This window comes from Pelecanus crispus, chromosome 19, assembly GCF_030463565.1.
Source record: "Pelecanus crispus isolate bPelCri1 chromosome 19, bPelCri1.pri, whole genome shotgun sequence".
Taxonomy (NCBI): domain Eukaryota; kingdom Metazoa; phylum Chordata; class Aves; order Pelecaniformes; family Pelecanidae; genus Pelecanus; species Pelecanus crispus.
The window spans coordinates 2,290,078-2,316,171 of record NC_134661.1 but is presented as its reverse complement, the minus strand read 5'-3'; the positions used below and the strand labels follow the sequence as shown (position 1 = coordinate 2,316,171).

At 44.9% G+C, this 26,094-nt stretch overlaps 2 protein-coding genes across 6 annotated transcripts in view; both read right to left on the bottom strand.

Annotated features, from left to right (window-relative positions):
- Nucleotides 1-499: 499 nt before the first annotated feature.
- NFRKB (nuclear factor related to kappaB binding protein) lies at nucleotides 500-18,290 on the bottom strand. 3 transcript variants are annotated; one of them, XM_075723218.1, is made up of 26 exons: nucleotides 18,085-18,290; nucleotides 17,440-17,641; nucleotides 17,217-17,344; nucleotides 15,987-16,161; nucleotides 15,891-15,939; nucleotides 15,696-15,799; nucleotides 15,025-15,098; nucleotides 14,545-14,629; nucleotides 13,872-14,049; nucleotides 13,430-13,538; nucleotides 12,825-12,951; nucleotides 11,868-11,933; nucleotides 10,817-10,896; nucleotides 10,689-10,732; nucleotides 10,173-10,233; nucleotides 9,173-9,347; nucleotides 8,502-8,608; nucleotides 7,918-8,041; nucleotides 7,405-7,484; nucleotides 6,488-6,708; nucleotides 6,115-6,397; nucleotides 5,602-5,820; nucleotides 4,353-5,138; nucleotides 3,519-3,625; nucleotides 2,609-2,744; nucleotides 500-1,844 (listed from the first exon to the last, which is right to left on the bottom strand). In XM_075723218.1, the coding sequence occupies exons 1-26, from the start codon at nucleotides 18,217-18,219 to the stop codon at nucleotides 1,719-1,721; spliced, it is 3,981 nt and encodes a 1,326-aa protein (XP_075579333.1). In that variant the 5' UTR covers nucleotides 18,220-18,290; the 3' UTR covers nucleotides 500-1,718. The 3 variants fall into 3 exon arrangements, with proteins under 3 accessions (XP_075579333.1, XP_009479509.2, XP_075579334.1); XM_009481234.2 differs by lacking the exon at nucleotides 15,891-15,939 and having other exon boundaries at nucleotides 15,696-15,797; XM_075723219.1 differs by lacking the exon at nucleotides 15,891-15,939 and having other exon boundaries at nucleotides 10,173-10,230; nucleotides 15,696-15,797.
- Nucleotides 18,291-20,228: 1,938 nt separating this feature from the next.
- The window catches only part of PRDM10 (PR/SET domain 10), a 46,714-nt gene continuing 40,848 nt past the window's right edge, over nucleotides 20,229-26,094 (bottom strand). For all 3 annotated transcript variants that reach the window (XM_075723126.1, XM_075723125.1, XM_075723127.1), the window contains 4 exons: nucleotides 25,571-25,711; nucleotides 24,699-24,867; nucleotides 23,956-24,068; nucleotides 20,229-22,871 (listed from right to left, as the gene is read on the bottom strand). In XM_075723126.1, coding sequence (XP_075579241.1) covers nucleotides 22,635-22,871; nucleotides 23,956-24,068; nucleotides 24,699-24,867; nucleotides 25,571-25,711 — 660 coding nt within the window. In that variant the 3' untranslated portion in view covers nucleotides 20,229-22,634. The remainder of the gene's footprint in view (nucleotides 22,872-23,955; nucleotides 24,069-24,698; nucleotides 24,868-25,570; nucleotides 25,712-26,094) is intronic.

The window sequence follows — 26,094 nt, the reverse complement described above, 5'->3', positions numbered from 1 at the left end:
CAAACTACAGCCTTTCTGCTGTCTCCTTAGCCGACAGTTAAATGTACAGAAAAGGTACAAAAATTGACCAAGTAGGACAGGTGCTCAGAAAACCTTCATCACTCCAAATTCTGTTCCTGAGGCATATATAAACCATAATTCAAGTGCCTGCTTTAATATGGTGTACTGCTGTGCCCTGCTTATTCAATACTTGCAGCTAGCCACTTCTTTTTTTTACTGAAATACCCCATTTCATCCAGCCCGCCCCTGAAGTAGTTAGCTATTGTACAGAACGACCAGCACACCCAGGCTGAAGCCCAGTAAAACTGCCTGCTCCGCTCAGGTGCGATGGTTCTGAACAGCAACATGCACAGCTCCAGCCATGCAGTTCAGCCAGCACTGGAGCGCGCTCAACTGCGAGACTCGGGTCTTTAAATAATTATATTCAGTAACGTGTAACTTGGAGCAAACCACAAATTTAAAAAAAAAAAAAAAAAAAAAGACTATGAGAGAAACCGGGTTAAAAACGAACCATCTTACAAAGAAGATGGACAATCTATTAGCCCTTGGCAAGCTAGACAACCATTGTACACAACACAACAAGCTGTACAAAACCGAAAGGAGATGGCAGAGAGATCTGTAAGGCTTTCTGCCCTTTTATTCTTCTCCTGGTCCAACATGTCTTCTGATCTCATTCTGAGAAAGCTTCAAGGTCATGTCAGAACAGCCACGAATTCATCTCCGGTATGTGCAAAATTCAAACAAATTTACATACAGAGATAAAATTGCAAAGGTAAAAACAAAACTAAAGGCCAGGATCGTGGGTTAAAATATTTCTTCCGAGCCCAAGAGACTACAGTTTGGGTATATTTGAAAACATATTCCAAACTTTTAAATCAAGCTAGAGTCTTTTTTGACTGATAAAAAGGTTTATCTGTTGAGGAAAACTAAAGGAGGATCCTTCTGGTGAACAATTCCTTTTTTCTTTCCACTATATTCCCGTTTGCTGACAGACTTGTTCACACAATGACTTTCTGTATCTCCTCCACTTCTCACTCGTCCCCACGGTTACCAGCTTTTTTAACAGCAAAAACCTTCTCGACTCTCATCCTGCCTTTGACAGAAATTTGACATGGAAGTGGTGTCTGTTCAAAAGAAGTCTGAGCTCAGAGACAGGGGAGAGGTATTTAAAATGTCTATAAATAGTACACTGAATGTGTTAGGAATCTACTTCCAGGCTATGATACAAACAAACTCTGGTGTCCGAGCCACCATCCTAAGTCACCTATATAAAAGTAGTGACAGCAACTCCAGCAAAAGGAGACATCTTCTTCATGACTCCGAAAAGCCTGAATTACCCCTTCCAAGCAAGTTTCCCTGGTTAAGGAAGACCCAAGATCGACGGCTTTGTCCACAACCCAAAATGCACAGAAATGATAATCGCATAAAGCCCTTCAAATGGGAAGGGAACAAAGAAAAGGAAGACATTTCTTACACGATCAACGCCACAGAATGTGGCTTTACACATCTGGAGTGAAACATTTTGCTTTGTAGGTACAGCATCTTTTGCTGCGGCATTTCTACCTAGACATTACAATGCTGACTCCAGACAAGCAACGTGACAGAATCCAGTCCAATCCCTAGCCATGACTGTGCGTAGGTAGTCTTGGGTGGTTGGACGGAGGATGACCACGGACTTGGGGAAGTTCTTGGAAAGCGATCCATTTTCAAACCAGTGTTCATAGCTGATCTTGGGTCTGTTTTGGAGATGGAGCTGTCGTCACAACCACGGTGGAAACTGCTTTAGTAGAACCAGACACTGTTCCCTGCTGGAGGTGGGAGGCTGGTACAGTTTGAATTCGAACCTGTTTAAAATGGAAAGAAAAAAACCTCAACTCGTGTCAAGAACAACCTGGTGACACACTGCACTTGTATCGCACTCTGAAGCGCTGGTACATTATCTGTTTCTGCTGCCAACAAAAATTCAGTGATACGAGCAAGACCAAGCACCAAAACACGTCAAGAACAGAATCTGTCACAAGAAGATCACTCCATCCACTGTTCACGTGGGATGGTGGCAAGAGATCTCAAGATTAGAGAGGAAGAAGTAAAAACCAGTTTGAATAAAAACCTACATGTCAGCTGCTTTTACGAGTTTTCAGAAGAAGGACTTGGATCCGTTGGATACTTCACTTCTACACACTTGTTACTAGCAGCTCTCAATGCAGACTAATTCTTTGGAATTACAGAACACTAAGTTTCCAGACAGAAAGATGGATATGCAAAGAAGCGATGTGATTTCTTCAAGAAACGGTGACCCACAGAAGCCAAAGTACAAAGCACTACAAGAAGAGCCAAGAAACAATCCTTCAAGCAGTTGGGAACACTTCCTGACAGGATTTTTGGGTTTACATTCATTATACTATCAGTGCTTCAAAAACATTTAAAAACCATTACCTGGATGGAGGGAAGGTAAAGAAGATGATGCACTGCATGTGCTTAATGCAGACACTACAGCCAAGCTGTGTACCTGCACTTTTTATGGAACCCCATGTTATCAAGCGTAAAGTGCTCAGGAGACGTTAAATGATAAAAAAGTAAGTAATATTATCATTCTAGGTGCCATTACCTGCGTGGCCTGGCCTTGCTGCTGCAGCTGCTGCAGTTGCTGTGCAGTCAGAAAACTCACTGGCTTGTTCCCAGCGATCAGTTTTGTCCCTGCTGGCATCGTAGTCAGGATGATATTTCTACCTAATCCACTGATGCTAAGGAAGGAGAGTTGGTGAAAGGTTAGTAAACAGCACAGCAGGCTAGGTCTTTAAGACTCACAAACTGTTTTTCAGTTGCTAGGCGATGAAAGTTACTTATCTAATTTATTAATGATTTTAAGTAGTGGGTTTCCCCCCCAAAACTGGCAAAACCACAAGTGACAAATTTATGTCAATATTTATCACTATGATAGAGAATTACTTTACCACACGAATTAAACCCTCTAATTCTGGACCGCGCACATCACTGGGTTAGTCTGATCAGACCTGAACACTTCTCAAGGAACGCAGAAAATAGCCGAGCACGCAGTGTTCTGCCTTGAAATATTAACTACAGGAGACACTACCAGAATTCATGGAAGAATAAACAAAAAGACTTCAATAGCTGAATGCCAGTGGAATTTTCGCTGAGGCAGTTAACACTTCCCTCGTTTCTTGAACAGAGAGATGGCCTCAGATTACACATATTTTTAGGTATGTCACCAGGTTAATTCTTGCTCAAACACACAGAGCTAATCTAATAGCTGGTTTCAAGGCAAAGAATATTTGTTCTTCGGTGCATTTGCTAGAACCTACACCTCAGGGCACCTAAACAAAGATTATATTCTCATCGCCAGGCACCACATTCACTCAGTTTCTTGCAGCTAACGGACCTATTAACAGACCGCAAGTCTATTCCAGCCTCTGCTTGCCAGGTCCCCAGGAACGTCTTGACCACAGACCTTCCTCAGCCTATTTCTAAAGCAAAACGACCAGATGCAAAATACTCACTTGGCCCCGAGGTTGCCCTTGATGATGGGGGCAGTCACCACGCTCTTGCCTTTCACGGGCTGGCTGATCACTGACAGAGGCACTGTTATTCGTGCTGGTAGTTTACCCTAGAGAAGTTGAAGAAGACATGAGGAGCCGCGGGGAGTTCAGCAGAGAAACCGCTTGACAACATGCAATTACCACTCAGCTTGCTTTTTAGGGAGTCCTGGGAGTAGAAACCAACAGCAGCTTTGCTGATGAAATCTGTGCTCCATTTCAGGCTCATTAAAATTCACCTCCATCTCATTCACTTCACAGCTGCCTCAGCCCTGAAAACCCGCATTGTCTTTGCACCACAGTATTTCTCGGGGAAGGCTCATTGCATCCGTCCATGATTTTTATCCTTAGGAAGCTCTGGTAACATCAATTAGCTTATTTGGCTTTCACGATACAGTTTATGGTGCCTTCAGCTTTGGACATTAAGATTGTATTAAAGGGGGAATTCGGTAAAAAAGTTAATACAAGTAACAAGCACTTCTAGTTCTGACACCATTCCGAGGGAAATTATTTCAGAGGTGCGGGGCAAGACGCTGAGCTGCACGAGGTAGGACTTTAGATACGCAAAGTTTATTTTATTCACTCGCAACAGGAGGTAAGGGAAGACGTATCTGACTGCTTTCTGGTCATTCAGCATTTAGCTACAACTCCAACACCATGAAATTAGTTGCAGACCCACATTCTACAGTACTTAATTTGAGCCTCTGTGGATGTAAAGAGTTTTCAGACATAAACCATCAGTACATTTCAGCATCCCCCTTTCTCACCCACCTCCAGAAAAAGTTTAGCATTACTTACTGCCTGGGATGTAGATACTACTGTGGTGCTGACGGGTACCTGCCGCACAGCAGTGGCTCCTGTGCCTATAGTTATGGGAGTCCCAGCAGCTCCCGAGGCCACAGCGACTGCTTTCGACACTGTGGCACTCACGGTTGGTAAAGAGACAGCTGAGGTATGGACTGTGCCGGGCACGCTCACTGCTGAGGAAGAGGGCACTTGCTTAGCGTGAGTAGCTACCGTAATAGTCTGCCCAGCTTTGGGCGGCATCACCCCCAGCCCCTGCACGATTCTTATAGTAGCGGCCGGCTTGGCCTCAGTGGATGCCACCGTAGTTATGGCTTTGCTCTTCTGATCTGCCACAGCCATGCCCAGAGCAGGCATCAGGCGGAAAGCCGAGCTTGTTGGCTCTGCAGTCTTTAAGTCAGGGGTCACTTTAACCACCGTGCTTCCAGCTGGGCTGGAAGAAGCAGAAGTGGCCGTGCTAGTCTTGGCTGGAGAATCAGCAGTCTGGACAGGATTGGACGTCACGTGCAAAGTTGCAGAGATGCCTTTCCCACTAGCACTGCTTCCCGCAGCTGCTGTGAAGAGGTCCTGAGTCAGTTTGACAGTAGTGACTTGAGATTTGGCCAGGGTGGCCATCATGTCCGGGGTGATACGCAGCACAGTCTGTCCCTTCGCATCTGTGGTGATAGAGGACGGGGGTAGGCGCAACACATCCTTTCCTTGGATCCGAAAATTGGTCGCTGTGAGTGGGATGCCACTTCCAGGCTGGGTCTTCATGCCAAGTTGTCCTGTAATCGCCACCTGGAAGAGATCAGAGAAAGGGCTGCTTCAAACCAGGACACAGTCCAAGGCACAGTAAAACTTCCCAGCAGGCTGTTTGCTCCCGTCGGAACTGAAGCGGCACGACGCTAGCACTCAGTACGCTACTGAAAATAAGTTTTGGTTGCGCATCAGATGGCATTCCCAAAACCGTATGAAATATGGAATGCTGCGGAGCTGCTTTTTCAAACAAGATGAATGAAAATGAGATCAACACCTGAAGACAGTTAACCTCGGACTAACACATCTTTTACCTGTACATGAAAACGGGGCTCAAATACACCGAACAAGCAACTGCCTAAATCTGTACGGTCGATAACTCATACAGCATTACGGCTCATAACAGTTTTCACTATCTTTTCACACCTGCGTATCATGTCCGTCACAACAAACAGGAAACGACTGGGTTGCGGAGCCCGGTTCCTTGCCTCTCCCTCTCTCTCACCTGCTTGATGATATTCTGGCCAGCGACATTCTGGATGACGGTGGTAGAGGAGGTGCTCGTGGCAGAACTGCCTGGAGAGCTGGTTAGTGGCTTTACAGCGGGACTGGGCGCCGCAGACAGTCCCGTCACAGTGATGCCCGTCTGTCCTGTCGCGGAGCTTCCTGGTCTTTGCACCTGCACTGGGCTGGTCTGAGCTTTTACCGGCAGAGTCATCACAGCCTACAGAAAGACACAGAGGCAGCCTATGAGCAGGCTAACACAATACTAACAGACTGATCACTTACTATTTTTGTCTCGTGCCTTACAGCTTGCAAGTTCTATGGACTTTTTACTGTAACGCACAATTTAAAGGAGCATTGAACAGTACTATTTACGCACATTTTCTATGCTCCTGCCCTGCAGTTACTGCATATTGCAAGCGAGCACGTAATCCCTGTGCGGCATACCAAAACACTAGAAGAAACCAGATTAGGAGTCAGAGCTACTCCACCATTTCCACGCAGCCAAACTCACCTGAGGGAGCACTTTGGTTTGCGTGGCTGTAGCTGGAACGCGGATTTGAGGCACTGATGTAGGTTGCTGCTGCTGCTGCTGGGTTACCACCGGGGCTTGCTGAGACACAGCTGGGAGGCTGGACTGGGCGGTGACCACCCGGACCTGGGGCAGTCCTGAGGAGGTGGTATGACTTACCACCCGGGTGGGAGGTGGCTGCGGCCCCGGCTGCGTCTGCGAACTCTGGGCTGTGGAAAGCAACGTCCCAAGCTGTGGCATGGTAGGGGACGACACCAGAAGAACACTGCGGAAAAGATAAAGCCAGTAGATCGGTAAAGATGACTGAGAAAGAAGCAGTAATATTCGCAAGCGATGTACGAGACAGAAGAATTACCTTTGGCTGGGTTTTGCTGGCTCTGACCCAGCACTAGATATGCTCTTGCTAACCACAGATACTGGCGGCGGTGAAATAGGCGTTGCTGGTAACGCTGGCGCATTTGGTGTCACGGGAGTCACAGGAGTTGGTGGCATGCTGGAGTCACTAAGGCTCAGCTGACTGGGCTCTGATGTGCTGCTGGGGAGTGCTTTCACAGAACTCTCCTTGCTACTAGACTTCTGCAAAGAAACCATGTCAAGCATGAAGGTCTTTACAAAAAATGCGACTGCTGCACTCTAGAGAGTGGGCTGAGCGCTTTAAGCTGAGTTCTGTATGGTTATGAATGATGCCCCGGTGCTAAATCCTGAAATCACAGGTGACTGACTGTCTGCTTTCCTCAGCTGCAGCCATGAGTAGGCCGGTGCATTTGGCTGTTCCTGTTCTCAGGGAAAAGTGCATCTCAGCAGTGACAAACATTCAGAACATGCAGATTTCCGCCTCGGTTAATTTGCCAACAGCAACTACTTTAGAGATATTTCATACCAATACCAAAAAAATAAGACATCCAAACCCTGACAGCTTCAGCACAGCAAGGGGGACAGCAGGAGACATGTTCCACACACTGTGCTACAGACTAACCCCAAAACTAGACCTGAAAGACCATCCCTAAGATAGGGAGCGCAAATGAATTCCATTCGTCTTTCTGCCGAGATCAACAAGGATAGCAGTGGAAGCTGGGAGCTGTAAAAGTCCCCTCCATCCCTCTTCATTTTGTGCACTGGTGCTAGACTAACACCAACATTCATAAACGTAATGAACTGGTAACTCCAGTAGGTGCTAATTTTCATCAGCCACGAAGGATGCAGAATTTATGGATTAAGTTAAGTCCATGCCTCCCTTCCCAATCCCAAAAGCATCTCTGCATAGAAATTTACCATTTTAGCTGGAGGTTTTGGCTTCTGCTGAAGAGCTTTCTTGGCCTTTGCTGCAGCAGCTTGAGCCTGGTGGATCCGTTCTGCAAATACAGATTAATGGTTAGAGCTCCTGAACACAGGCAAACTGATTTAAGAGGCCAATTCAGAACCGTAAGTTCATCTTCAGACAAGAAATCAAACACACATTGTCACGTAATAGCGCAAAGGAAAATGCCAAATAAAATTAGCCAAAAAGGCTGAAACAAAGACGCATGAGAAGTTGTGAACGTACACGTACATCTGCAGCGGGATGCTATTTTTCTAACAAATACTTCAAACTGACACACTGCTCTGCAAGACTGGGTTTCAGTGCTGATGGGCTAACAGCAAACCGACTAGAGAAAAAAGCCAGACTGACAAATTAACGTTCATTATCCAGCTGGACTGAAGAAGCTGAACAGATTCATAAACATTTTCAATTCTTGAAAGCACCAAAAAGCAGCAAAAGCAGGAAAAGCACCAAACCAGGCTTACCAAACTCTTCCTCACTCCTGTCCCGGTGCAGGTAGATCCACAGCTTTCGTCCAATATCATATTTCACACAGGGATCTTTCTCATAATGTAATCGATCCAGCGCACCACTAACAACAGTATTAACCTGAAAGTTCAGAATTCACAGAATTACAAGACGTCCCTGGTTGGGCTAGCCTAAAGTCACGAACAGAAAAGTAATGCTATTTGGCACAAAACCTAAATAAGCTGCTACCAATCCGAGTAAGAACTGACTGAGAACAGATGTTGCAGCAAAGGATGCTGCTTGCCACCCTGGATTAAACGGAGCTTCCACCAAAGCCGAGAGCTCTGAAAATCAACCGTTTCTGAATCTAAAATGTGAGCAGATATATAACACGGTGTTAATTCTGCGGCTTTTCTAGCTGTTTTTTCATCATCCAGAGCTTGGTGCAGATTTGCAGCAGCTCAACAGAGTAGAACATAGCGCTCATTTGCTAGTCAAAGCAGCATAAAAAATTACTGGGCCTCAGCCACTGAATACTGCCCGGATCCGTGGAGTGTATTTTTAGGAGAATCTGTTTGAGGCTACACAACATCCAACTTACTTGAGCACTTGTGACATCGGGAGCCAGGAACTGGGAATCTTTAAGCAGCTCACAGATTTCAGCACGAGTTCCTTCTCCATTAGGAAGGCGAGCAGCAGCATCACGAACTGAAAAGAAAAATCAGAGCTTAAACTCCCAGCCATGACTAGGTAGCTGTATTCAAGTACTTGGGCAGATACATTTCGGTATTGCTCTCTTATCCCCGCTCTCATAGTGCCTAGCCCCCGTGATCCCTCAGAGATATCATCAGAGATTATAAAGGACCGTTTTAAAGTACATCAACTGTGCCGGCTTTGTGCTAGGAGCGATGAACTTGGGGAACAGCACTGAACCCCAGAACGACTTCGCCCCAACTTCACAGCAGCATACTGAAACCACCACTGTGTTTTCCAGTTATCTGACCCTTAGCTTCAGCCAGCCCCATGGACTCTCCTCTGTATTTCCCATTTTCTCTCAGATCAACAGCAACACACAGATGCCACCTTTTCTAGTTACTCCTCCTCCCAGCATTTCACCACCTCTACTCCATATAATTCATTTCTTCTTTGCTTATGTCATCCCAGTCTGCCCACCTTTTCCCTTTGTAAGGTAGATTCCTAAATTCATTGTTCGGGGGGGGGTCAGGGGAGCCCTTTTCTTTTTTAAAAAAATTTTTTTGGCCAACACATTACCAAGGGACAAGATGGTGACATATGCTGGTCTGTCTGAGCGCAGGAGAGAATGCTCTCGGGCTTTGTTTAATGAGGTTTCCTTGTCAAACACCCCCTTCACAGGACCAACAACTGACTCAAAGCCATGCATACGGAAAGTGAAAGCTTTGTGGGGCTGGCTGTAACGGTAACGTTCCTGTATTTGGAGACAAAGAGGACTGAATTTAGCAGGAAACATATAGTGCAAAGTCTTAAAGCTTGTGCTATGTTTATAAGTTAGTATCATTCTCCAGAGAAAGGTTGGTTTTTTTTTTAAAGGCTCAAATACTGCTGTATAAACTGATTTTGGATCAAGACAAGCATGAACTACTTCGAGCAGAATATAAAGCACCACCTAACCAAAGTGTGCAGGTGCAATACATTAGGTTCATTGGTAAGCAGCTGCACGGGCTAGAGAGGTGCCAGAGATACCCCTCCTGCCCAGCAAACACCCCTTCCCCCAGCAACAAGCAGCTCTTTCCTCCTCCTCTAATCCGGCGAAAGAGAGATTTCCAAAATTTAACCTGGATATTCTACCACCCACACAGCACACGTACCCAGGAATAAGGATCATCACCATGTGTTTACCCTGTTAATACACACTTGCATCTACTACAGACAAGGTAACTAAGCGTATGGGAGCACTTATTGCTACTTGTCTTCCGCTTGTACTCATACCTGCCCAAAAAATATAGAGACAAGTCATCCTCATGTGCTGGGGGATGGCAGAGGAGATAGAAACTACCAATTTCAATTAATTTTGCCCAATACCCATTGGAAATACAGGTGCTTTTGAAGCAAGCAGCTAGGCCACATTGTTAGCAAGTTTTATGTAAGGCCAAGATACCTACTTCAGGGCAGAAGAAACATACTAACTCTTTACGTTAACAAAGTTTGTGTAGAGTATAAAACTGCCATCCCATACAAATTCTCATTTTAGCAGCCACCTGTTTCAACATGTGCGTTTAAACTCAGTTCTTACCTGCTCCTGAAACACGCGTTTCTCCTCTCCAGTGCTAGGTCGGACTACATAGTCAGTCCTTCTGAAACAAAGGTCACCATCAGTTCTGAGCAACAACAAGCCCACAAGAGTGCCAAAGAACATCCCAAAGGATTAGTCACCTCACCCTTTCTGCAAATTCTTCTGAACAAATTCTGAAAGCATTTGATAATATAAATAAGTCCTGCAGGCATCTTAAAATACGCTCTATGCACTACTTGAAGGTAAGCTAGGACTGTAAATAACCTAGTTATCAGGACATAAGTCAGACTACAGGTTTGCTCTGATAATATATGTGAACTTGGAGAAAAATCAGCTGACTTTGTGAAGTCTAGTTACTGCATTCATAAAATCAGACTATCAAGTTCCCTCCTGCCCCGTGATGTAACATCTTTTTATTTTAAGCAACCAGCCATTCAGATCCAGAGGCGCAAGGACCAAATTTCATAGCTTTATAGCATGCGCTACAAAAACTTTCAAGCAGTATTATATACTTACACTCTGGGAATTGGTGTTGTGGCATCTGAGCTGTCTTCATTTTCCTATCAAAAAACAGAGAAATGTCAACGTTGGATATAACTCAGTCAGGTTTTGTGCTGCTAGGAGGTGATTTTTTTCTGACTCACTTTGAAAAAAGTCTGGTCTTTGGTCTCCAACCAGAGCTGAAACAGTGTTGCCAACTCCTTCTCATGATCTTGGCAAGAACCTAGTCCAAGAAATCAGGAAAAATAGGAAATAGAAGTCCTTCTTTGTTACGAAGCCAGTTGCCTGTACTTCCCAGTCATCTCCTACTCCCTTCCCCCTTCTATGCATCACCAGTCACAAGGCATCTTCCACACCTCACAAACGCTCCAATTTTAATACTTGAACACATCCAGGCTTAGGAAAGTGCTAAAACCTAGTTATTTCCCGTGTTGGTAAAAAGGACAGTGCTTCAACTCCTGGTATAGCAGGCAAGATACTGTCTGAGACACAGCCACCTGATACTTGCAGATGGTTCCCACTCTCCAAAATAATCCCAGTCACCGAGTGCAGGAGCAGAAACACAACCTCCGCCAAAAACCCTGAAAGGGACCAGAGGAATAGCTTCCTGACTCCAAATCTCTGCCAGTTTAAGCCTACAAATATGATCACTAGAATCACTATTAGATAAGAATGGAAAATTCCGCCTAGTAGCTAAAGGAATGAACGTGAACACAAGACATCTGTAATTCAGTTAGTATGAGCCTGGGCCCATCAATTATCAATTTGGTCTTTGGTTCCCACTTTTAAAAATGACAACAGTATCCATTTGCTCCACAGAGCAGCTCAATTCACTTACAATTGTAATAATAATTACTCTGAATAATTGGAAGGTATGCTCTACAGAAGGGAAAATATGAAGGTCTTCAGACAGCTTTGAAGGGTGACATAAACATGGTTAGGTTAGCAACATAAAGAAATAAAGCCCACTGCCTTTGCTCACTTATTCTCTCTCTGCTGCTGATACTAATGCCTTGTGAAACCCAATCCAAAACACATCTTTGCTCAGCTAAAAGCAAAGCAAAGGCCTAACCAATGAATTAACAGTTCTGTTTATCCTTCTCTCTGGGCTGCAGCAAGCTGAAAAGTAAAGTCCTGGAGAAAACAACGAATCTTTACTATAGTAGAAATCACAGAAGAGCACAAGACACTCACCGAGCAATTTCCACTGCTGAGTTTTTTCCTTGAATTCAACAAAAGGCGAGAAGCTGGAAGGAACATCTACAATGAAAAACGTGCGTGTCAGAGACATCATACAATCGTCCAACCCCCCAAATCCTGCTGTTGTTAATGCAAGCTGTTAAGACTCCTAATGACAGATAAAGCATTTTAAGTGGTTATGTAAGTGCATCTCTAAATTTATACTTGCCCAAAAGCACCTCGGAGTAACAGCGCAAGCAGAAGAAAAGAGCAGAACAGGATAATGAGTCTTTCATCTACAGGCTGCTGGATGAGATCCTGTTCATGCTGTGAGGCACCAGGAACTGTTCCTGGATGGTGACTGTTCCCAGGCTCGTGGGAAGCGAACTCGGCATTTACCATATTCACCAGCGTTATGGAGAACATTAAGTATCCATGTTGCAAAGGCCACTACAATCTACGCTGTCTCTCCCTTTAAAAATCCCCACTAAGAGAACCACAGAATAATTTTAGTTCGAAAGGAACGTCTGAAGCTTAGCTGGTCCAAGCCCCAGCTCAAAGCTGGGCCCCAGCTCAAAGCTGTGGATGGCTCAGGGCACCATCTAGTTTATTTTTTATCATCTCCGAAGACAACCACAACGTCTTCACGCCGGGAAGAGACTCAATTCTTCCTGCTTCAAACATCCCGCCTGAAGCGCGCGATCTGAACAGGAGAAACTGTCTGTCTAGAGGCAACTTCACACACATTTTCACATACATGGGAATCAGGCTGGGTCTTATCTACCATCCACGTGCAAAACAGGTCTACTACAATCAAGAAATGCAAGCCATAAAGCCTATCATAGAAACGCTGTCAACAACACAATGATTTATTGTAGTGATGAATTAAAAGCTGATTTCAGCTACAATATAAACCAGCACTGATTAGAACTGAGGTACAAGCATCATTAGTATTTTTAACGCCATTCTTACCTCTGCTGTCACCTGTCAAGTACTGCAAGGCGGGTAGAACCAGTTCAGACCAGTTAGGGGCAAAGGAGAACCAGTTATTTAGTGCGCTGGCAGGAGAAGATTGCCAATCTAGAACTTTATCTTCAAGCTGAAGAGGAAAAAGAAATATTCTGTTGACTATCTTGCACTTTAAACTATGACTGTTTTCATAGAAAACCAAACAGCTAAACTTATCCAGGGGACAAAAAGATTTTTATGTATATAAAAAAAATCACCTGACTTTTTCAAGTAACAGTAACATGGTATTTCAGACAACAGACAACAAAAAGGGGACAAAACTTCCCCACCACCTCTGCCCTTAATATACAGAATGTATCTAACCATGATCTAAAGAACAGGCATGGAAAGACTTACAGATTCAACTGACTAAATTTACAAAACTTGTTAAAAACAGAACATGGTATGCACTCCCAAAGGGTTTCATTGCTTTAATATGTAATCTACATCTTAATATAATTTACAGCAGGACAACTCTGGAGAAAAGTCACTATTACACAGCTATAAAACCCTCTATGCCTTAATTTTGCTTTCTGCAAAGATTCCTAGATAAGCGGGTGGTGCCTTACCACAGAGAGAGTAGCAGGTCCTTCCAGAAACAGTATCTCCAAAAGAAGGAAAAAGAAGCTGGAAGATATTTCATTTATTCCAAGGCATGGCTTCATCTCTTCAAGAGGTCTGCAAATGAAAGACAACACAAGCAGAGTAAGATCCCTGAGTAAATATCCACCTCCATGTGCAAAGACAAACACCACACATCTCACACGTCCCAAGCTGCACAAAACCAAAGCCAATGACCTTTGTGTGTGCCTTCCATTCCTAGGCAGCAGCAGAATTTCACAACTGAGAGTCACAGCTAAGATGCTTTACCCCATCAAGGGTGAAAGAGCCAGACCCAGTAAAGACAGAGCTAACTACACAGCTCTGCAAAAGACCCACAAAAACCTGAGCTGCAGCATCTGTTGCTCTCTCCATCCGTGCAAAGCGTTCAGGGCCTTTGGAAGCACTTACTCCTCTTTGACAGATGACAGAGGGATGGGGGAAGGATCCTGAGACATTAGTGGGATTCCATCTGCATTGCTAAGAGAGTCAGCCAAATCTTCCACCTCGGATTTAATCTTCAGCTTTTTTTTCTTCTTATCTTCCTTTTCCTTCACCTTTTTCTTGAGGGTTGCAAGGTCGAATAAGGCTTTAGATGTGATAAAAGGTAAGAGGAATAATGAGAAAAACTTCTTACCATATTTCATTGAGAACCATAAACTAAGTATATATTTAAACACATCTTCAGAAGCGTGGGTAGCGTGCACTCATTCACCACCAGTCCATTCCATCCTCCCAGTCATTTCCATGAATCTTTCTTTTTCCCCTCAATGTGCTCTGTTTTCATAGAAAACTCCTAGTTTTTAAACCAACGTGTATGAAATTAGAAAGGCAAAGGTAACCGCTTAGAGCAGAGATACAAATTAACTGTCATCAATGAGTTGGAAGCACCTTTGGTGGAAACTGGAGTTGTCCGTGAACAACTGAAATGGAACAACTCACGACCCCAGAGCGGTTAGCCAGCTACGTGAAGAGGAAAAGGATACAACAATCTATCGAGACCACCTTCGTCCTTAGCTTTTCACACACGCACAGGATACCCTACATTCACGCAGCGCACAAGTACCGCGTCCAAGCCACTGACCTGCTAAGGAACCTTTCCTGCCAGCATTTACTCGAGTCATAATGTCCTCAAGAGTCAGGTCTGTTGTCACGAGATCGGGGTGGTCCTACACAGGACAACGGGACAGAAATTAAAACTGGGAAAGAACAAAGCGTTAAGATAGCAACAAAGACAGAAGATAACCCAAGTACTGAAATGCCCCAAACTTATCCGGGATCAGCTTATGAAGTTATTTACTGCAATAAAAGTCGGGAAGTCTTCTAACCTCAAAATCCAAAATTGTGTCTCCCCAAAACACATCACTAAAATTACAAAATCCTTTGAAACAGATAAGCAGAAACAGGAGTTGCACATATGCTGACAGTTAAATACAGGTTGCAATAACGGGCCGAAGGGTGGCTGCACAGAAAAAAAGTAGCAATCATTTTGTCACTCAGAAATGCCCTGAACTTTACGGCTAATAAAACGTAGTCCCACTCCCCAGACTTCTTGACATCTTACAGGTTGATGTTTTCGTTTCTCATGGTGCTTCTTCAACATCACCTTCAAATCACTCTCCCCAAGTTCTATCTTGTCTGCAACAAAAAAACCATTCAGGGATTATCTGCACAGTTTTCCATTATTGTTACTTCACAGACTTCTTAGAATGCATTTTCTATCCATTCCCACTTCCAACAATCTCCAAATTTCAACAACTAAATTTTCCTTATTTGAACTTTGTTCTTTTAATTGACCAATTTATTTCAATACTTTCTTCCTTGGCTCATCAGACTTCATTGCTGACACAAGTATGGAAGTGAAAAGAAGTGAGAAACAGCTGTGCTGCACGAAGGGTTTGCAGACTTGATTACAGTAACCTTAGGAGGGATTCCCTCGGCACATACACCAAAACATTTCCAAATGGACTATACTAACGCTTCAACAGTTAAAGGCAAAATATAACAGAGAAATCGGTAGTGTTACGCAAACTGCAGACCCATATGTTAAAATATTAGCCTTCCAAGGAGAAAAAGATTAAATAAAGTGGGAGAAGAGCCAACTGTTTTGGAGACAGCAAAAATGAAGCATTCCAAGATTTTCCATCAAACAACAGATTTTCAAAATGATTTCTTGCAGGGTCTCAAAGTAATTCTCACCCTTAAATCCATATTGACCCCTCGTTTGGCTCTCACCTGCTGTTTTCATGTCCAAGGTTGACAACGTGGGGATCACTCTCAGGGGAACTGGTGGACTTGGACAACGTGCTGGAGAGCTTGGAGGCCAGGAGCTTAGATCTAAAATAAAGAGAGAAATAAATTTATTTCTGCAAGACCTAGCACCAATCTACATAATTCTATTACCCTGTGTCCATTAGATCACACATGGAGTCCAGTTTCCATTCTTCTGTCAAAGACACTGTCCCCGCATCAAAAGTTGCTTTCTCCATTCACACCTCAAGACTTTAGTTCAGGCCAGGGTGTTACCTTCTTCATCAGAAGACAAGGTAGTATCTCCACACTCCTCTTTCACTTCCCTCAGAATCTTCAAGTAGCGCCGATGCGTCCGTCTGTCTCGTTCTTCTGAATCATACGTCGGTGAAAAGTGCTTTCTCCTTAGGGTCATATCAGGGCCTCCTTTCCTAGCTAAATCCAGCAAGTGCTGGAAGATGAGATACGTGTGATGTTAGCTACCTCAGCTACAGCTCCAAACATATAAGCTCAACTCACAGACTTTCAGCAAGTTTAACGTTTGGAGCTGGTGCGGTAAGCACCTCAGCTCTTTACAAAGTAACCCTTACAAAGCATCCCTATCTGCCACACATGCAATTTTAAAACCAGCGTTTTAGACCGCCATTTAAAGCGGGGGGAAAGCAAAGAAAGAACTAGTAAGGAGTTTCTGCACCTTCACCTCCACATACAATACCTCACTGTCATCTTACTTGGACCATTGAGAGGAACCTAACCATTGATCTGAGATCGATTTGTGCAGTCTCCATGCCAAATACGTAACACAAACACGGAAAACCGTCTCTTTTGAAGAAAACATTTTACCCCTTATGGCTATAGAGGAAATAACTTCCTACACAATTCTATATTCTTTTTCCCATATCACTATGGGGCATTTTGTAAAGACAGATGTTCATCTCCATCCACACATCCCATATGTTTCAACATCTAAGCTTAACGAAATGGTAAGCGAACAAGTATGGACAATGAACACATTTCAGCTGGCAGCAATTAGCTGACAACAGTATCCACAGAGGAAGACTTCATCGGGGATTTATAGGCATCAGAATTTTGTATCTGTTCCATACCAGTCCCCAGTGAAGCTGGGGAATTCATACGACATATTTAGCAACTGTACTTGTTCCACAATGACAGCAATGGTAGAAAATGAAGGCAGAGTGACTTGTTAACAGGACAGTAAGGTGTGAAGGGGCAAACGCAGGAAGCGGGGGACAAGTTGGGCACGGAAAAAGGGCACTAAACACAAGAGAGAGCTATGAGAGTTTCAAAACCTGAAATTTGCAAGCGTAACAATGTTACTCCTGTTCTCATGTTATAGGGGCCACTGGAAAACCAGGAAAGCAGCGTTCGTTAAAGGAAAGACCTCCGAGAGTTGTGAACGCACAGATACCCCGGCACCTTGTTGTAAAGACGACCTGTTCATTACAGAACACAAGAGAGCGATGGCCGCGCTCCGGAGATGCTCACATTGCGGGAAGCGAGGATCTGCTTGAGCAGTCGGTAGAAGTACTGCTGCTGAGAGCTCAGGTAGCGTTTGTACTGGGACTTAAAACAGAGCTGCCGGTATTTCACAACTTCAGGATTAAAGTGGCCATCTGTAAGAAAGAGGTAAAAAACACTTCAGTTTTCATCAACTGCTAGTCGAGGACTTAACCCAGAAAATACACAGAAATTTATTATGCTCACTGACCCCGGAAGAGTTTCTGGGCGATGTGCAGTGGATTTCCAAAACGGAAGTTTTCACCGCTGAACAATGCAGAGATGAGTTTGTTCTGATGCTCTCGGTTGTTTTCAGGAAAGTGAGGCAGGAATTTTTTTAGGTGATCTTGCTGCGCATCTGTCAGCACCTCCTGCCACGTAGACAAGCTGACAACTTCAAAGAAGATCTCAGGCTAAAGAAAGCAAAAAAACAATAGTGAGGAAGACGCATCCACGCCCTTGACCATTTTCTAACCCTTAAGGCTTTCTGTCATTAAATCACATGAGTCATGAGACAGCGTCTCACCAAATGCAGAAAAAAATAGAGCGTAAAGAGGAGAGGTGAGGAAACAAATGATATTATTGGCAACAAGAAAATAAATTCAAAACTTGTAACAAGCAAAACTTTTTCAAAGGCATTTCTAAAATAAGAGAGATTGTTACCTAGAAAAAGAATGTAACAGAATGGTTTTAAAAGACATTTTCCTGAGATCCATCAAAGCCTTTTCTGACACCTTTTCCAGGACAGTCAGAAACACTTCCCCTCTTTTCAGTTTGCTCTGCAAGTCCCACGAAGGGAGTTAAACATACTGTTTACCACGGCTCTGAAAAGGTAAAGCATCTTGGCACTACTCACGTCCTCCAGAAGGTCCTCAGGCAGGCTGACCCTGGTGGTACCCAGCATGCAGTCCTCCATGATGCGCGTGCCATTTCCTTCCCCGCAGGGTCCCAGCTCCAGGGGATCCGTGAGCATGTGATCCAGAGAATCCATTCTTCACCCTCTCCCGCTCCTGAACAACAGCAGCAAAATCCTCAACGACCGAAAATCCCAAACCCAGGGATGTCCCCAGACGAGGAAAGATTGAGAAGACACGTTTGATGACACGGTTTGATGAAGTGGTTGAACGCAAGCTACAGAATCGGGCCGTGTGATACATAAGATGTTGCGGTGCCGATTTAGTGCTTAATGGCAACACGAGTCATGCTGACAGGGGAACGCTTTTCCAGACAGCATCCACCATGCCCTGGTACAGGCAGACTGGAAAGTACAGGCAACCCACTTCATTTCCCACCTTGCAGGAGCTGTTGTCACCAGGGGTAAATACCATGAAAAACTACACCAAAATCCTGAACGCGGTTTTAACACGCAAAACCCAACCGCAGGTCTAAGTTCGGGTTTCTCTCAGGTTCAATTTGCAGCTGTGACCGGGCCAACCTGCTGCCCTCAGGCGCAACTGGGAACAGCTGTGCAGCTGCAGGCGCCCCCGGTTTTCTTCTGGGAGAAAAACGCCTGAACCACACGAAATGAATTAACAGGAAGAAATAAATAAGCAAACCCTTAAACCAGAACAGAGCAGTAAGAAACCACCGGGAAAAATAATTCATTTCATACCTGCTACGCTGGCTCTAGAGCCTGACACAGGCGGCTCGACGCGACAGCGTTTCCCCGCTCCCCCGTCGGTGGAGGTGAAGGCAGACCGAGCCCCCGGAGGGGCTGCGAGGGTGAGCCACCTCTCCCGGAGGTCACTGAGGCCGCGGGCCGCTTCCCAGAGCCCCGTCTGCCCTCCCCAGAGCGCCGGGCCGCCCCCCACAGCCCCGGGATGCGCTCACCAGAGCGCCGGGCCGCCCTCCCCAGAACCCGGGGCCGCCGCTCCCCAGAGCCGCGGCGGCGACCGCTGGGCCGGGGGGCGGGCAGCCCCCGCACGCGGCCCGCACCGGAAGGCGGAAGGCGGCTCCCCGCCGCCGCGCCTGCGCAATGGCGGCTCCCCGCCGCCGCGCCTGCGCAATGGCGGCTCCCCGCCGCCGCGCCTGCGCAATGGCGGCTCCCCGCCGCCGCAATAGTCGCCCCCACACGGCGGCGCTGCGAGCCTTTGCGTTGTCGCGACCGAGCCCATCGCGACAAGCGACGTTTGTCATGCGAGAACGGCAAAGCCCCCCTTTCACTCGCCCACGCCCGTAGCCCCAATGAACAGACGGGTCAGCGCCAGTATTTAAAAAAAAAAAAAGAGAAAAAGATTTATTAATTTCGTTTTGGTAATTTTTTTTTTTTTAAACACCTGCCAGGTTGCACAAGACTATGAACACGATAACAGTCACCGAATGTACAACAAACATACACAATTAAATAAGAGAAGGGGCCCGAGCAGTCCGAGAGGTGCAAATTCAGGGTGCTTTTTTTTTTTCCCCCCCTCCCATCCCCTCTCCAGGAAAACACAGAATCGGACCCAAAACGCCTCCGAGGAGCCTGAAGCGATGCTCATCTTCGAGCAAAACACGGCCCTTTCGGGCAACCGAGAGGACTCCAGGGTTAAGCTCCTGTGGGACATTACCTAAGAGAGAGATCTTCAGGTTGCTCTGGTTTAATAATAAATCCTAAACCTTCTGCACTGCAGAAATTGGGGAGAAAAAAAAAAATCCATGCAAACTTGTCTTTTTCTCTCATCGTCTCTCTAAAAGCAGGCCCCTGCTGTCTGTGCAATCACCGCAGTTCCTTACTTTGAGAGGGAAATTCATGATACTTCAATTTTCAGGGATGCTTCTCTCGCTCCGAGGCGGTCATTGGAGCTGGGACACCAGGATCACGTAACCCGGGCATCGGGCTGCCGGCCCGAGGACGCTGCCATTGCTGTGGGACAGAGCAGAAACGTTGACAGGGAAGATGTTGAGGTCAAAGAGGCCGTTTTAAAATTGTTTTCTGGAACACCGTGTAGTTTTCAGCTTTAACTGACTGGGACAAGCATCCTCAGGCTGTAATTGTTCCCACCAAAGGTGAACAGAGCAAAATATTTTTTTTTTTAAATCCCACATCCACAATATCATTAAAGGGAAAAAGTTCGATCTTCATCTGTAAAGACCACAGACCTTTTAAGACTTTAAAATTGCTCCTGTAGGGCAGTATCTACCCAAATACCCCATTTCCAAGTCTCCCATTTTCCTATTACTCATACCATTTTTTGACTCGTCATTCAATTATCTAGCAGCCTGAAGAAAGCCAAGACAAAATCTCCCTTCTCCTCCACACCAACCACGCCACGACACCCAGCGGCGTAATTCGGAAAGCCCTCGGCAACGCGACTTCAAGCGAACTGGCGGGAACTGCGGTGGCTTGGCCGCGCTGCTCAAGTCGATGGGCTCCCGCGTCCGCTGAATTTAAAGACGCTCATCACTACGCTTGACTAAACAGGAGCTCTGGTCCTCATTAGCTTTACCAATCTCGTTAACACCCCGGTACAGTGGTACAGCAAGAGAAGCAAAACCCCAGGCACAAATTAATCCACATTTTGGCAAGTCACTTCAAAGCTACCTCAAAAGAGCTCTGAGCTGGCCAGCGTTTTCAATGTGATTATTTTACCACGCACAGTCACTATTTCCACGCCATATTAACAGATATGTTAATTACCAAAGCAACACCTGCTACAAGGCTTTGCCAGCAAGTCACCAGACTTCCTCGTGTCCAGTCTGAGTGTGAAGTTCTCTCACGTTTAAGCTTTAACTGCATAAGGCCTGATACCACAACCTGCAAACATGTTGCGCTTACTCACACAGGTAATCCTCATCTAGATTTGTGGGAGTACTTATGGGGAGAGGAAAAAAAAAAAAAAGGATTCACGCAACTACCCTCAGTGCAGCACAAGAGAAAACCAAAACCACCTCTCAGTTCTTCCCTCTCAAGGGCCATTAAGACAAAACATCCTTCTTTGCTTTTGTTTTATAAATAAAATGTATCCTGTTACACACAGACATTCTGGGATGAGTTTTCAAGCAGAGGGAAAGGAGGTTTAGACATACACAGTATATCCCATCAGGAGTCAATGGAGTTGTAGTCGTGTTCTTGCAAATTCCAGAATGCATTAAATAACCAACCAACAAGACCTGTGAAGGAGGATTACAGAAGGAAAATAAAATACACTGCCTTGAAAGATAAACCTTCTCTTTCCCTTTCTCCTGGTCCCTAAACATATTCTGTACATAGACCAGGCCCAGGAAAGCAGGCACCCCTCGCAGATGGCTTTCTGTGTCCCATAAATAGTGGTCCACTAACATGTTTTTGTACGTTTCCTGAGTCCAGGGCTGGTCATTTTTATGGAACTGTCCAAAGGAATTACAGTGCATTGTTATACAAGGTATTTGGAAAAAAAATCAGAGTAACCAACTCTCCCATCCAGTCTTCAAGGGGAAAAATTATGTCCACTTGGAGGTGGCAACAGAGACAAGTACCCTGCGTCTTCACGGAGGTGCGCTCCTCTACCCTCATTTTCTCCTGGCACAACTATCTTTAGGTCACAGCAGAAGCTGCTACGCAAGCTAAGCTGAGCCTTTTTTTTTTCTTTTTTCCTGTTTACAGGCAAAAAGGCAGTTTTCCCTGCAAATACCAGAGGGGGAAAAAAAGAGACAACAGTGGCTCCATACTACCCTTATGTGCTACTACGATTTCCATCAGTTTGTTCCAAACACGGGTTTAAGACTGCACTTTGCGTTCTTTCTGGAACCGCTTGGTAAAATAGGGCAGGGCAGACAGCATGTAAACACTTCGAGGGTTGGAAAAATAATAATTTAATGGACTGCTTCGGCACATCTTCACAGCTTTGTTGCTATATCCATCCCCGCACATGTACACAAGGAACCACCGCTTCGCCGCCGCTGCTGCTCTTTTTCTCCAGGCAGTCTGCTCACGTTGAGATGGTTTGTTCCCTTTCAGCTCAGCTGCTGGAACAAAGACCTGGGAAGCAGTTCCGCCATATTCTGGCAAGTTACATGATGCCCTCCTGTTTAGCGGCTCCTATTAAAAATATGCATACAATGTAATCCGCCAGTTAGCCTTCAGTTAGGCAAGCTTTTTCCCCTCATACAGTTGAAATAAAAAGTTGTTTATTGGAGACACTTCCAAAAAGGAAAAATAAGGGTCAGCAGACATGCCAAAAATCAAGTCCACAGCAAGCAGAGGTTTCACTTCTCCTCTTGTCCTTTTTGTTAAAAGCTGCATAAAAGAGCATCCCAGAAGGATTTTGAGGGTACTTCTTCATGGTCACTGGGGGTTTAAACCCTCTTAAAGCATTAACAAGAGCTCCAAGATTTTAGTTGAAGTTAAGTGAGCATTTACTTTAAAACATCGAGCTCCAGGATACCCATATATCTGGGCTTTCGGGGGAGGTGACAAGTACAAGCGAGCAACACCGCGAGGCTTCTTCATTCGTGTTCTGCCGAGAAAGTTCGTGGTTTAGCAATGTGCACTTCACTGCCGCCGTTCCCGTTGGTGGTTGTAGTGATTATGTACTGGGTGGTTTGCTGCTGACTGCTCGTTTGCGATTCCAAGGTATCCGCGTGGGCTGGTGGCTGGGAAACGCCAACCTGTACCTCGCTGGAGAGCGAAGAGTTTTGTTTGACATCCAGATCAGGCTGCCCTTCAGATATCACATAGTGAGTCTGCATGGGGAATAGAAAAATAATTAAGTCATAATTAATATATATTAATAATATAATCTTCTGTAACTTTTCTAATAGTCTGTAACTTTCCTGTTGCTGGAGGACATTGTGGTAGGAACAAGGAACTCAGAAATTAAGTTGTGTTTCATTTAAATGTATCTGAGAGCAACATAACCCTTGTCCTTTGTTTTGAAGTATGCTGGACTACTTTGCATTTCGTTAACTTACAAATGGTTAAACTAATTACACAATTAACCCATCACTACAAATTAAATAGCAATTTTTAATACAACTATTCTGAAAGTTTTTTTTCCATTTTCCACATGTTCTAGCAGAAGCTGTATTTCCACTGTCAACTATCAGTGCAGTACAACAGCCTGCCTCCTTATGCTGGACTGCTTACTAGGTAAGATACCAGTAACTCTTTGATAGCTTTCTGTTATCCATAGGATTATAAAATGAGAAATGTTTCCAGAAACTGTTCCAGATTTGCTTTAATGCCTACAGCTTACTCTTAAATATTTTTAAGGGTATCAACACCACTAAATCATACCTTGCCCTGCAAATGTGACTAAGAGAACACTTTAAACTTGAAGGAGTCGTACGCAGAGGGGCCAGACAGCGTGCGCCTTGTAAATGGCTAGATGCAGGAAGCTATTTGTATTACCACATAAAGGAGTATGATGCTACTTCAGAAAAAAAATAGATCTTTTCCTTGAAGCTCATAAGGTTATTTCCTGCCTTCTGTAACCTAAAGTTTACAACATTGCTAGGTTTGAACAGTAGCACTTTTCTTCTTAGCTTATGACACAACACATCGTATCATTTCTTAGCTGTTTTGCCTGTAGGTTCTGCCCAGCAGGGAACTCCCTACAATTCTTACAGAAAGCCAATGCCCCTTTGGACGATACAGTCTGGACCTCTTTAGGTACACCATTATTCTCTACTCTCCGTGCCCCAGTCATCACTTCAGCACTCCTTTAACCTTCAAACTAAAGGCTTTAAGCCTGATACATTATTATGGATTTAAAAAAAAAAAAAAAAAAAGAAAAAAAAAGAAAAAGGCCACAATTGTTTTCCTTACCTGAGTAACTGCTTTCACTTGCCCTGTGTTGACAGTGGTGACCGGTGTACCTACAGCAGTCTCTGTGATCACGTACTGGCCTTGGGGAATGGTCATCATCTGAATCTCAGATGCTAAAAAAGAAAATGGAAGTTGAAGAATCAAGACCTTCAGTCAAACTCAAAGACCATTTTGAAAGATAATGTCTTATGTCGGTAAGCTTTCAAGCCTGAAACAGTGGTTGCTGAACAGAAGTTCAGGTACTGTAAAGCCTTGTAAAACTCTACAGGCCTCAACAGAATTATGGCAGCTAACATCAGCTGCAGATTGGGCAATTCATGCATAGACAACACATCCTGTTCTCACTCAAGAAATCAAAGGATTACCGTCCAGAGCTGCATGGGCATGAAAAATCACTTCATGTCACCCTCATCTTCCGTATGATTCTTCCAGGCATCCATCCAAATCTGAACAAGCTGCTATCCAACACATGGATTCTTGCTGAATCCAAGTTCTTTGGAATAAAGGAGCCCAGTCTGCCTACCCAAACTACCTATCAGATAGTTACGGACCTACAGCAGAAAGGCTAGTACAACCGTTTTCATCTGTCTAGAACTGTTTATCTTCTTAGACCTCTATGAATATTAATCACAAAGCTTAATGAGCTCTGAAAATACTATCCCATTTGGTAGCTGGAGAAATGGAGCACATACTAGTCCCACCCACTAGCCAGACTACTAGTGAGAGCTACTGCTGACACTTACAATAGCTCCGAAATGAGTTCCATGTGCTGGGAAGATACGCGTGCTGAACTGAAGACCCTTGCTGCTGCTGGAGAGCTTGGTTTGGTGTAGATGTAGTTGTCTGCATCTGCGAGGGGCTCAGTTCCTGCCGAGATTGTTGTGAGGAGGGACTCAAAGGCTGACCCCCAACCTAGGGTGGGGAAAAGAAAAAAAAGGTATAAGTGTTCCCAATGTACTAAGGATTGCATACCTCTGTACTGTTACAAACATATCCTTCTTATTAAGGGAAAACACGGGGGCAGGGAGCTGGTTCTATAGCATATCAAGGAATATCAAGCACAAGAACTGCAAAGCTCTCCTCCTTGCTTCACTTTATCATTAGTAAGCAGAGATTGGGAAACTGAAACAGAGGTGTTGCTTGCCAAAGGTTACATAGCAAGTCTGTGGCAGAGAACTGAGATAAGGCTAAATACTACCCAACAGCATGAAGAACTGAACTTGAAATATTTGAGGAATGACAGTTTCCATCTACATCTTCCAACTGGCTAACTTTGTTTAAGCTGCAAATTTGTCTGTTCCCAGCCACTTACCTCTACCTTGTACACACTGCTGGGGATGCACACACACACCACACATGCACAACCCGCCCCCCCCCCCCCAAAAAAAAACCCCTAACAACCACAACACACAGCAAAAGACCCCCAAAAAACCACAACACACCCCTATACACCCTAGGAACTACTTGATGATCCCAGAGATGTTAATGTGAGAGTCATTTCGTGTGTGGTCCTTTAAGTGACATAGACAAGACTATCTCCTGCATCAGCGCATGTAATACGCCAGCTGAGCAGACTGGCAGGGAAAATATTTCCTGCAAGAGAAGAGTGAAATACCTGCGATGATGACTGAGCTGCTGGCGACGGCTCTGTGATCTGGATGTGCTGCACCTGGATAGCATGCTGGGTGTACGTCTGGGGGTCATGAAGCTGCCCAACGTCCACTGTGGAGTGCTGGGACTGGTGAGGTGAGGTAGCCTGGAAAAAAGTCAAAGCAGAGGCGTATACTTCAAGCAGAAGCAGCTGTGTAAACCTCTTCTGTGATACAAGGTCTGGAACAATGAGGTATGAGCCTTAGTGAGGCCATGGAGCGCCCCTTGTTCACCCTGTGTTCACCCTCTTTGCACTCCTGGGAGATAAAGAAGTACGCTTAACAGATGTAATGGCACCGAGATGGTTACATCTCGGTGCTACCCATGAAAAGGACTTGCCTAAGGCCATACAAGCTGTCTGTGACAGAGGCTGGACTCAAATCAAAGGGTCTGAAAACCAGCATTAGTGTCAGCCACTGGCCCATCCTTCTTCGTAAGTCTCTTTCTATAAAAGGTATGCATACTCAAGATCTGCACATCCAGTGCTGT